The sequence below is a fragment of the Apium graveolens genome, unplaced genomic scaffold (assembly GCF_009905375.1).
Source record: "Apium graveolens cultivar Ventura unplaced genomic scaffold, ASM990537v1 ctg8079, whole genome shotgun sequence".
NCBI lineage: Eukaryota > Viridiplantae > Streptophyta > Magnoliopsida > Apiales > Apiaceae > Apium > Apium graveolens.
Window position 1 is genome coordinate 19,928 of NW_027420870.1, and position 12,955 is coordinate 32,882.

General features: G+C 38.1%; 1 protein-coding gene across 1 annotated transcript; it reads right to left on the reverse strand.

Moving 5' to 3' along the window:
* Positions 1–4,365: 4,365 nt before the first annotated feature.
* LOC141704650 (uncharacterized) lies at positions 4,366–5,565 on the reverse strand. The gene has a single exon (XM_074507855.1). It carries the CDS (start codon positions 5,563–5,565, stop codon positions 4,366–4,368), a length of 1,200 nt encoding a protein of 399 aa, XP_074363956.1.
* Between the last annotated feature and the right edge of the window lie 7,390 nt (positions 5,566–12,955).

The following is a 12,955-nucleotide window of genomic DNA, read 5'->3' on the forward strand; positions in this document are numbered from 1 at the left end:
TGCATGGATGCAAGCATAAAAGGTGATAAATGAAATAGATCTGATAGATGTTACAAAAGTTTGATAAATAAAGTCTCGAAAATAAAAAAAGCCACGCAGGGCTGAAAAAGCTCTAAGGAGCTGAAGTACCCTCGGCATCCATATCATCGTCCTCTCCACTCTCGCTGGATGTCTCTGTCGTCTCGGAGGAGGAGGAAGAGCTGTCGTCCTCAGCAGGTCTGGAAGAAGACTCGGGAGGAGGAAGGAGTGGATCCTGAGGAACATGGTCGGAGACAACTACTCGGGTACGAAACCTCTGTAGCAAAGCCTCGTCATCAGGACAGATATAGTCCGCCGGGTTAATATCAGGACAAGCCTCGTTCACGGTCCCAAGGGCCGTGTCCCAACCAGTCCTAAAAAACTCGGGAAAGACTGAATCATCCCTAATCCTCATAGATTGGGCAAACTCCTCCGAGTCCAGATAGTTGTCTATAGCCTTATCCTTATCCGCCCGAAGTACCACCAGCTCGGCGTTAGACTCTCCGAGTTCTTCCTCCTTGCGCTTGAGCTTCTTCTCCAGGGTAGCATACTTCTTCTGCTGCCTCCTGAGGGCATTATCGGCCTTATCAGAAGCCCGCTTCCATGATTCGGCTTGCCTCACAGCGCCTTGAAAGTAGGCGTTAGACTGAAACAAAACAATTAACAAAGTATAAGGCAAGAAAGTGCTACAAGAACGAGAAATAAGTTTAAAAAAGAGAAGGCATACCGAAGCCAAAGATTGGGCTCCCATGAGCTTAATCCTCTCAAGGTCAGGGGTGGCCACCACATCAGTAAAGTCCTTTGGAGTCACGCTATGGTAGGACCAATCCCAAGCATGCTTCGTGGAACCAACCACGGTATCCCCTCGGCGGAATCCCCAGAGAGGCTGAAAGGCGCCTGTAGCAGCAGCAGCAGGGGCAGCAGCAGTGATAGGAGCATTATGGCCCTCAGCTCCTTCAGTTGAAGCCTCCCCCATAGGCTCCTTGTGCTTTCTCAAGAAGATAGGCTCTGTCGCCTTTCCTCGGGTGTCTAGGCCTGCTAACCGAGCTTTCTTCATCCTAGCTGTTTCCTCGACCAAGGGGACATTGTCCTCGTTAATCTCTTTAGCAGCTGAAACAAAGCAAAAGACAAAATAAGTGATGTTAATAATGCGTGGAATAAAGAAAAATTGAGAAGGGAAGAGAAATACCCTGTTGAGAAACAGAGGATAGTCCCACATGAATCAGGGAAAACTCTTCTAAAAGAGTCCAGCTGGTGGTGGTGCCATCATCCTGAGTGAGCCCATTATAAATGATAGTTTCTTCAGGAGTTAAGTGAATGGATTTGAGGCTACCATCACTGACCTTCCCGAAGGAAGATCGAAAGAGCGTGCCCCAATCGCCATTCTCCCAACGTAACCCGACGAAACTATTCCTCCAATTTGGATTATTATCAGGAATAGAGGCGCTGTTAAAGATATGTTTGCTTTTGGGCCTTTGTTTGACATAAACCCAGCCACAAATATTGGAAGAACTATTGTAACATTGAAAGACTTTCCTAAAAACGGCTACAGAAAGAGGAAAGCCCTCCCTAAGACAACAAACCATAAAACATAGAATATTCCTCCAGGCGTTTGAAGGAAGCTGACACGGGTTGATTTGTAAGTCAGCCAAAAGATGAGGGATAAAAGGATGGAAAGGGAACCTAAGCCCAGCATTAAGGGCGTCGGTATAGATGAAGAGAGTATCAGGCCTCCAGTGGCAAGTACGATCACCACCAGAGACTGGAACTAGTCTAAAGGGGGGAGGGACGTTATAACGAGCATTTAGTTTATTGAAATCTATGTTATGCCAAGTATTACAGTGATTAAAGGAGTCGAGATGTGCAGTGGAAGGATATTCATCCCCCCTAGTGTTAATCATATCGATCAAAGACATATACGAAGAACGAATATCGATATCCTTACCTCGTTTTGAAGCCGAGGCTATCTTTGCCGCCCTCTCGGAATTCTTGTCAGCCATTAGAAAGCTAGAAAAAGCCTGAAGGAGAGGTTGGAAAACTAAAGGAGGGATTTGAGAGAGGAAAGGCTAGAAAGTTGGAGGAAGGATGAGAAGAAATTTGTTGGATGATTGAAGAAATGAAATGAGAGGTGTGAGGAATCACACTCTCATCCCACCTCTTTATAGCCAAGAAGAAGGGGATTTGGGCCTCAAAAAAGCCCATATGGGCCCAAAAATGGAAGGATCTGGAATGTTCCAGAATATTTTAGAAAAGTCTTAGAAAAGTATGGAAAAATCTGGAATGATATGGAAGATTCCAGAATATTCTGGAAGTCAGGCTTAAGAGTTCAAGCCCAACCCAAGTTTGAACGGGCTTTGGAATTAAAGCATGATAGAGGCCCAGTCCAAGAAAGCCCAGAAAAAGGGCCCAATTAGTTGACAAATAAGGCCCAGATTTAAGAAATAGGCCTATGAAGCCCAGTAAGAGGATAAGCCCAGTTAAAATGAGCTCAAAAGAATACAGCCCAGGATAAGGGCCCAAATCATAGAAATATGCAAGAAATTAATAGATTACAGACCAATTCGACCAGGAAACACAAAGGAATCCTGATCAAAACTCCTGAGGTCGAAATCTTGTCGATCAGGGCTGAAAAATAAGCTTAATTCGACCTGAATTGAGACTCATTCGACTAGAAATCAACTGAAAACCCTGGTCGAAACAATCCTGCTCGAAATAGCTTCGACCAAGGCAAGAAAGGCGGCTAATTCGGTCAAAACAAAGAATTCTGACCTCAAACCCTGACCAAAAAATTTCCTGGTCGAAAAAGGGAAAATAGCTGTTTTATTCGATCAAGAATGGCAGAATGTTTTTGACCCGGTCGACCAGGAAACCAAATAAAATCCTGGTCGAATGAGCCCTGCCCGAATTTGCATCGACCTGGGCAACAAATGAAGGTTAATTCGGTCAAAAACGGAGATCCTGACCGAAAAGGGCGAAAATCCTAGTCGAAAAAAAAGGGGGAAAAAAATCCTGGCCGAAATTCGACCAGGACCTCTGCTCGAATATTCCTGCTCGAATTTCCTTCGACCAGGGCTGAAAGAAGGTTAATTCGACCAGGATCCTGGCCGAATGGATTCCTGGTCGAAAACTGTATTAAAAAAAAAAAATCAGGAAATTCCTTAAAATAATTTTTGAAGAATGTTAATATTTTCAGAAATTAAGGAATAAATCCAGAAATTAAGGATAAATTCCAGAAATTAAGAAATAAATCCAGAAATTAAGGATAAATTCCAGAAATTAAGGATAAATCCCAGAAATTAAGGGAAAAATCCAGAAATTAAGGGAAAAATTCCAGAAATTAAGGATAAATTCCAGAAATTAAGAAATAAATCCAGAAATTAAGGATAAATTCCAGAAATTAAGGATAAATCCCAGAAATTAAGGGAAAAATCCAGAAATTAAGGGAAAAATCCCAGAAATTAAAGGATAAATCCCAGAAATTAAGGGAAAATCCAGACATTAAGGGAAAAATCCAGAAATTAAGGATAAATCCCAGAAAAATAAGGAAAAATCCCAGAAAAATTAGGGAAAATCCCAGAAAAATTAGGGAAAATTCCAGAAATTAGGGAAAAATCCCGGAAATAAGGGAAAAATTCCTGGAAATCAAAATAATTCCTAAATAAAAGGAAAAATTCATTGTAAACGTGTAGGTCGCTCCACACTTTACGGAAAAACGAAACCCTGTAAGGGAACAAATAGACCTAACTTATGCGAAACCTATTCAATGTTTCCCAAAAGTTGGGGGGCAAATGATAGGGATAAATAAATTATGATTGTATAATTAAATACTGCATTAATTGTACAAGCTGTTGGCTACTAGGCCCAATAAAAAGATATATGAAACTCAGACCAGAAAGGTTAAGCCTGATGGACCAGATCAGGCCTGATGGAATAAAAAAGGCCCAAAAGCCCTAATTATTAATTAATTTCGTAATTAATTAATAAGGGAAAAATCAGCTATTGAGAAGAGTCCCGATAAGGATATAAATCCTTATAGATTAGCCTCAAGGGGACCTAAAAGGATAAGGGATCAGCTTCCTACTTCCTAGGACTCCTAAGTCTATCCTAATTCAAAGGCTTGTTCACCAAGTCTCCTATACCAAGTCCAATTCAAGGACCACCAACATCTATATAAGGGGTCTCACCCCCACCCATCAGAACTACGTTTTTTGACTTGATTCTTGGCAATCAGCAAGGTACGTAGGCATCTTGTTAAGGCAGATTGAGTCACGAAACACAAGAGCAGTCAAATCGAGCCTTGGAGCTCACATTCCTTAGTATTAAATACAGCAATTATATATAGTAGTTTTAATCCATAACACCCACCAAATTGGTAAAGTACTCCACTGCTGTTCTCGAAATGTCTTTGTGAGTTGTGTGAATGACCCCTAAATCATCCTCCAAACTCAACAGTTTGTTAGTGTTCCATCTACCCTTGCAAGAATTAAAGAAGTACCTATTATTGCCATCACCTTTGTTAAGCCAATTGATCCTAGATTTTTGCTTAAGAAGAGTTTCTTCTTTGAGAAGAGCAGAACCTAGTTTAGAAATTAAGGACCTTTCCTCAACACATTGAGAGTAAGTAGGAACAATGTTTAAATGACTTTGAAAATCAGCTAAGTCTTGTCTTGCGGCATTAACCTCCTGATGTAAGTTTCCCACTTCTCTATTCAACGATTTGAGAGCATGCTTAACACCTTTCAATTTAGACGTTAGCCTAAACCAAGGTGAACCAGCCACATCCAAATCCCATGCCATGGCAACCACTTTCAAGAAATCTTCATGCTCAATGAGGTGATTAAAAATTTGGAAAGGTTTGCAGATACGAGTTTTCGGAACACCAAGGTGAATAACCGCAGGGCTGTGATCAGAGAGGCCTCGAGGCAAAAAGGTGACAGACGATAGATCAAACACTTCCAACCATTTAGCATTAACCAAGACTCTATCCAGCTTTCTATGGAGAGGTTCAGAGATATTGCCATCCCACCAAGTGAAAAATTTCCCCCTATATTGCAAATCTGTAACCCCTAATTGTTGCACACAGTGCTTAAACTCCATCATAGCCACATTTCTACCATGCTGAGCTCCCGTACTTTCATCATCAGCCAAAAACGCATTAAAATCACCCAATAAGCACCAAGGTAGGCTATCCAAGTCAATACCCCCATCCGAGCTCAGATTATACAAATCGGTCCATAATGCCCTTCGGTCAATAACATCATTATAGGCATAAATGGCCGTGACCACACAGTTACAAGATCCGTCAAATCTAGAAACAAGACAAGATAGATGCTGAGCTGAAGCTCGAATGAGATTAACCTTCCAGAGAGAAGAGTCCCAACCAAGCCAAATTCTGCCATTATAATGGAAATCATAGTTATTAAGCCAACTAAATCTAGGAGCAATATTCGAAGAAATAAAACCAAAATTTTCCTTTTTGACATGAGTTTCAAGGAGAGCACAGAAGCTAATTTTATTGGTGCTAATAAAATCCTTGACGAAGGCCATCTTCGAGTTGAGCCCTCGTATATTGTAGGAACAAAAATCTATCTCCATAAAAATTATTTCGATAGAGGTGGGGAAGCTTTCCCCAAGCTATTACGCTTCTTCTTTTGCTTCTTTCTAGAGTTCCGAGAGCCAGATGCCGTATCCTTCAATGCCCCCTTCTTGAGATCAACCTCATCCACAGATTTGAGGTTTTTAAAATTCATGGGCATGGCAGGGGATGTATCCTCATCACCAGAATCCAATCTATGTCCTTTACGCTTTACTTCTGTCCAACCTTCCTCTAGAACAGGTTCTTTAACAGTAGTTTCAGCATCATGATCCTGGGCCAAAGTCTCCTCAGGTAAACTAGAAGTACCTGTTCCCTTGGCTAGAGCAGGCTCTTCCTCACTCGTAATATTCTCCTTTTTCTTTTGTGCCCAAACACGTCACACTTTAGGACATACTGCAGCAGTGTGGCCTAAAGACTTACATCCAGAACAAATCAAAGGCCTAAAGGGGTAAGTAACCTGAACTGTTTCCATCGACATTGCACCAGATACCGGATCAAGAACAGCAGCTTTAATTTCATTCGGGAGAGGGTCACCAATTGTATATTTCACACACATTTTTGCAAAAGGAATAATATCTAGCTTAGATGTTAAAGAATCTGCCCCCAGAGGTCTTCCTACTGCACTAGCTAAACGACTCAGGCCCTCATCTGTCCAATAACAAATGGGAACATTGCTCAATTTAATTCATAACGGCATGGTTTCTATACAAGCTTCACCCGGTTTTGTACCCCATCCAGTAACCACCATCGGTCGTTGACCAATATACCAAGTTCCTCGTGAAAGAAAGACATTCATACTATTAAGATCCGAGAACTTAAACACAAATGTGCTAGCATCTTTTTGAAATACATTAGTCAGGCCCCTCTTTCTCCAAAAAGAGTCCACAAATTCGGCTACTTTGCGAAAAGTCTGATGTCCTTTAGTGAAAGTACCCACCACAGAATTTTTGTACTTATCATTCCCGCGTTTTAATACTTCAATCGGAGGTTCCACAGTGCCCGAATTATTATCAACAGGGAAATAATCAAACTTGGCTTTGATCTCCTCCTTCTTTAACATGCTTGCCCAAGTCTTATTAACCCCTTCCTTAGTTCTTGCCGGTTCTGACGCCTTATCCTCTTTTTCAATCCCATAATCATCCTTAACACCCGAAACCCCAACATCACTCTTCGTAAAATTGGCAGTTTCCTTCGCAGAACTGTTCTTCGGAGAATGCACCTTCTCACCCTCAGCAGTTGGACCATTTTTTACCTCATTGTCTACCCCTCTATTTATCACTTTCTGAAAAGCGAGTTTTATAGGAAAGCCAAAATCATCCCTGTCCTGAAATCTATCCTCAGCTCCTTGCATACAGCCATTAAAGTCCCTGTCTTCTTTAAGAATCTCAGTTTCCGCATCCCTCAAAGAAATTCCATTTCTAGAAATGATTTCTCTTAATTTCAAGTTTTGCTCTCGGGCCTTAAATAGCTCATCACGCTCATTCCTGTTGATAGCGTATGCAGCCTTAGCGACTCTGTTAATAGTTAATTTTTCAATGGCTTCTTGATTAGTTTCATGCCGCATCTCCTCTTCATCTGAGCTCTCCCAATCAGCAACCTCCACCTGAATGCCTCCTGGAAGAGAACTAGGAACACCTTCCAATTGAACTTTCCTCTCCCCTTTTTTAAGCTCCTCAGCTTCCACCCATCTAACTGCGGAATCCGGACTTAAAATACCTTCTTCATCAGTGTTAAAGGCCACAACTTCATCCTTTTTATTAAAAGGCTCCCCACTAGGCATTAACACCGGAAAATCTACAACTTCTCTCCGAGCATTAATAAGATCCAAACCGTCCTCCTCGGATAAATCTTGCATGAAACCCGGAACTCCATCGGAGTCACAATCTGAACCTTGAGACACCATATCCCCTCTGAGTCTTAAAACCTCATGCCCATTATCAACCTTTTCACCAGATTCACCAACACCCGCTCCTCCTCGAAGCCTGAGTACCTTATACTTCCCTTCCTTCGCAGAATATGAATCCTTCGCAAGTAGTCGGCCATAAGAATAATCAATTTTTCCGGCAAATCCCCCCTTTTTAGATGCAGCAATACACCTAGAGTCAGGAATATCACCCCCATATTTCTCCTTCAAGCTATGAATTAGATCATCTCCTTCTTTGAGAAGTTTGAGAGTAGAGTCTCTCAATTTAGCAAAATTATCCTTATCATCAACAATTTTCTTAGCTTGCGGCCTCGAAAAACCCAATCTTTGCACTATATCATAGCGCTTCTCCCGATCTGCTTGAATAACCTTGTCATTTTGAAGAAAATACATTGCCTCAAACCTTGTGAAACCACAATCTTGATATTTCCACAACCTCAAGTTCACATCAGAGGAGTCTAAGTGGTGGTCCATAGTTGAAACAAAAGCAAGACCTAATAAAATAAATTATAGAATATAAGAAATATAGTATTTAGGTGGAGAGGTTAAGAAAAAGAGATGAATTCGTGAGTGAATAAGTTTAAATCTGATGGATGAAGGTAAGAAAAACGGCTACAAAAATTAGGGTTTAGAGACAGAGGTTAAGTAATTTCTAGAGAGAAGCCAGAGGAAATTTTTAGAGAGAGTCCACATTTTGGCTATAATCTACCATGTAAGTCACTTTAAACCATATTAGAATAATTTTGCACCTTATAAGACTAACTTGCCACCATGTATTGGTAGAATTAACATGTTAACATCATAAACATCCAATTTGACATCCTTTAACCATCTCTTGGTATCACTTTTATACAAGTCAATTTTGGTCCACATTTTGGCTCTAATCTACCATGGAAGTCACTTTAAACCATATTAGAGTAATTTTGCATCTTATAAGACTCACTTTCAACCATATATTGTTACAATTACCATGTTAACATCATAAACATCTAATTTGACATCCTTTAACCACCTCTTGGTACCACTTTCATATGCGTCAATTTTGGTCCATATTCTGGCTCTGATCAACCACGTAAGTCACTTTAAACCATATTAGAGTAATTTAGCACCTTATAAGACTCACTTTCAACCATATATTGGTAGAATTAACATGTTAACGTCATAAACATCCAATTTGACATCCTTTAACCATCTCTTGGTACCACTTTTATACAAGTCAATTTTGGTCCACATTTTGGCTCTAATCTACTATATAAGTCACTTTAAACTATATTAGAGTAATTTTGCACCTTATAAGACTCACTTTCAACCATATATTGGTACAATTAACATGTTAACATCATAAACATCTAATTTGACATCCTTTAACCACTACTTGGTACCACTTTCATACGAGTCAATTTTGGTCCACATTTTGGCTCTAATCTACCATGTAAGTCACTTTAAACCATATTAGAGTAATTTTTCACCTTATAAGACTCACTTTCAACCATATATTGGTAGAATTAACATGTTAACATCATAAACATCCAATTTGACATACTTTAACCATCTATTGGTACCACTTTCATAAGGGTCAATTTTGGTCCACATTTTGGCTCTAATCTACCATGTAAGTCACTTTAAACCATATTAGAGTAATTTTGCACCTTATAAGACTAACTTGCCACCATGTATCGGTAGAATTAACATGTTAACATCATAAACATCCAATTTGACATCCTTTAACCATCTCTTTGTACCACTTTCATATGAGTCAATTTTGGTCAACATTTTGGCTCTAATCAACCATGTAAGTCACTTTAAACCATATTAGAGTAATTTTGCACCTTATAAGACTCACTTTCAACCATATATTGGTAGAATTAACATGTTAACATCATAAACATCCAATTTAACATCCTTTAACCATCTCTTGGTACCACTTCCATACGAGTCAATTTTGGTCCACATTTTGGCTATAATCTACCATGTAAGTCACTTTAAACCATATTAGAGTAATTTTGCAACTTATAAGACTAACTTGCCACCATGTATTGGTAGAATTAACATGTTAACATCATAAACATCCAATTTGACATCCTTTAACCATCTCTCGGTACCACTTTTATACAAGTCAATTTTGGTTCACATTTTGGCTCTAATCTACCATGGAAGTCCCTTTAAACCATATTAGAGTAATTTTGCACCTTATAAGACTCACTTTCAACCATATATTGTTACAATTAACATGTTAACATTATAAACATCTAATTTGACATCCTTTAACCACCTCTTGGTACCACTTTCATACGAGTCAATTTTGGTCCATATTTTGGCTCTGATCAACCACGTAAGTCACCTTAAACCATATTAGAGTAATTTTGCACCTTATAAGACTCACTTTCAACCATATATTGGTAGAATTAACATGTTAACATCATAAACATCCAATTTGACATCCTTTAACCATCTCTTGGTACCACTTTCATACGAGTCAATTTTGGTCCATATTTTGGCACTAATCTACCATGTAAGTCACTTTAAACCATATTAGAGTAATTTTGCACCTTATAAGACTAACTTGCCACCATATATTGGTATAATTAACATGTTAACGTCATAAACATCCAATTTTACATCCTTTAACCATCTCTTAGTACCACTTTCATACAAGTCAATTTTGGTCCACATTTTGGCTCTAATCTACCATGTAAGTCCCTTTAAACCATATTAGAGTAATTTTGCACCTTATAAGACACACTTTCAACCATATATTGGCACAATTAACATGTTAACATCATAAACATCTAATTTGACATCCTTTAACCACCTCTTGGTACCACTTTCATACGAGTCAATTTTGGTCCATATTTTGGCTCTAATCAACCATTTAAGTCACTTTAAACCATATTAGAGTAATTTTGCACCTTATAAGACTCACTTACAACCATATATTGGTAGAATTAACATTTTAACATCATAAACATCCAATTTGACATCCTTTAACCATCTCTTGGTACCACTTTCATACGAGTCAATATTTGTCCACAGTTTGGCTATAATCTACCATGCAAGTCACTTTAAACCATATTATTGTAATTTTGCACCTTATAAGACAAACTTGCCACCATATTTTGGTAGAATTAATATTTTAACATCATAAACATCCAATTTGACATCCTTTAACCATCTCTTTGTACCACTTTCATACGAGTCAATTTTGGTCCACATTTTGGCTCTAATCAACCATGTAAGTCACTTTAAACCATATTAGAGTAATTTTGCACCTTATAAGACTCACATTCAACCATATATTGGTAGAATTAACATGTTAACATCATAAACATCCAATTTAACATCCTTTAACCATCTCTTAGAACCACTTCCATACGAGTCAATTTTGGTCTACATTTTGGCTATAATCTAACATGTAAGTCACTTTAAACCATATTAGAGTAATTTTGCAACTTATAAGACTAACTTGCCATCTTGTATTGGTAGAATTAACATGTTAACATCATAAACATCCAATTTGACATCCTTTAACCATCTCTTGGTACCACTTTTATACAAGTCAATTTTGGTCCACATTTTGGCTCTAATCTACCATGGAAGTCCTTTTAAACCATATTAGAGTAATTTTGCACCTTATAAGACTCACTTTCTACCATATATTGTTACAATTAACATGTTAACATCATAAACATCTAATTTGACATCCTTTAACCACCTCTTGGTACCACTTTCATACGAGTCAATTTTGGTCCACATTTTGGCTCTAATCAACCATGTAAGTCACTTTAAACCATATTAGAGTAATTTTGCACCTTATAAGACTCACTTTCAACCATATATTGGTAGAATTAACATGTTAACATCATAAACATCCAATTTGACATCCTTTAACCATCTCTTGGTACCACTTTCATAAGGGTCAATTTTGGTCCACATTTTGGCTCTAATCTACCATGTAAGTCACTTTAAACCATATTAGAGTAATTTTGCACCTTATAAGACTAACTTGCCACCATATATTGGTAGAATTAACATGTTAACGTCATAAACATCCAATTTTACATCCTTTAACCATCTCTTGGTACCACTTTCATACAAGTCAATTTTGGTCCACATTTTGGCTCTAATCTACCATATTAGTCACTTTAAACCATATTAGAGTAATTTTGCACCTTATAAGACTCACTTTCAACCATATATTGGCACAATTAACATGTTAACATCATAAACATCTAATTTGACATCCTTTAACCACCTCTTGGTACCACTTTCATACGAGTCAATTTTGGTCCACATTTTGGCTCTAATCAACCATGTAAGTCACTTTAAACCATATTAGAGTAATTTTGCACCTTAGAAGACTAACTTGCCACCATATATTGGTAGAATTAACATGTTAACATCATAAACATCTAATTTGACATCCTTTAACCACCTCTTGGTACCACTTTCATACGAGTTAATTTTGGTCCACATTTTGGCTCTAATCAACCATGCAAGTCACTTTAAACCATATTAGAGTAATTTTGCACCTTATAAGACTCACTTACAACCATATATTGGTAGAATTAACATTTTAACATCATAAACATCCAATTTGACATCCTTTAACCATCTCTTGGTACCACTTTCATAAGGGTCAATTTTGGTCCACATTTTGGCTCTAATCTACCATGTAAGTCACTTTAAACCATATTAGAGTAATTTTGCACCTTATAAGACTAACTTGCCACCATATATTGGTAGAATTAACATGTTAACATCATAAACATCTAATTTGACATCCTTTAACCACCTCTTGGTACCACTTTCATACGCGTCAATTTTGGTCCATATTTTGGCTCTGATCAACCACGTAAGTCACTTTAAACCATATTAGAGTAATTTTGCACCTTATAAGACTCACTTTCAACCATATATTGGTACAATTAACATGTTAACATCATAAACATCTAATTTGACATCCTTTAACCACCTCTTGGTACCAACTTTCATACGGGTCAATTTTGGTCCACATTTTGGCTCTAATCAACCATGTAAGGTCACTTTAAACCATATTAGAGTAATTTGCACCTTATAAGACTCACTTTCAACCATATATTGGTACAATTAACATGTTAACATCATAAACATCTAATTTGACATCCTTTAAACCACTCTTGGTACCAACTTTCATACGAGTCAATTTTGGTCCATATTTTGGCTCTGATCAACCACGTAAGTCACCTTTAAACCATATTAGAGTAATTTTGCACCTTATAAGACTCATTTTCAAACCATATATTGGTAGAATTAACATGTTAACATCATAAACATCCAATTTGACATCCTTTAACCATCTTCTCGGTAACCACTATCATACCGGTCAATTTTAGGTCCCCATTTGGCTCTAATCTACCAGTAAGTCACTTTAAACCATA

Bases quoted from the DNA above. Each gene is read 5' to 3' on its own strand.
- LOC141704650 (XM_074507855.1), bottom strand. From the start codon at position 5,565: ATGGCCTTCGTCAAGGATTTTATTAGCACCAATAAAATTAGCTTCTGT.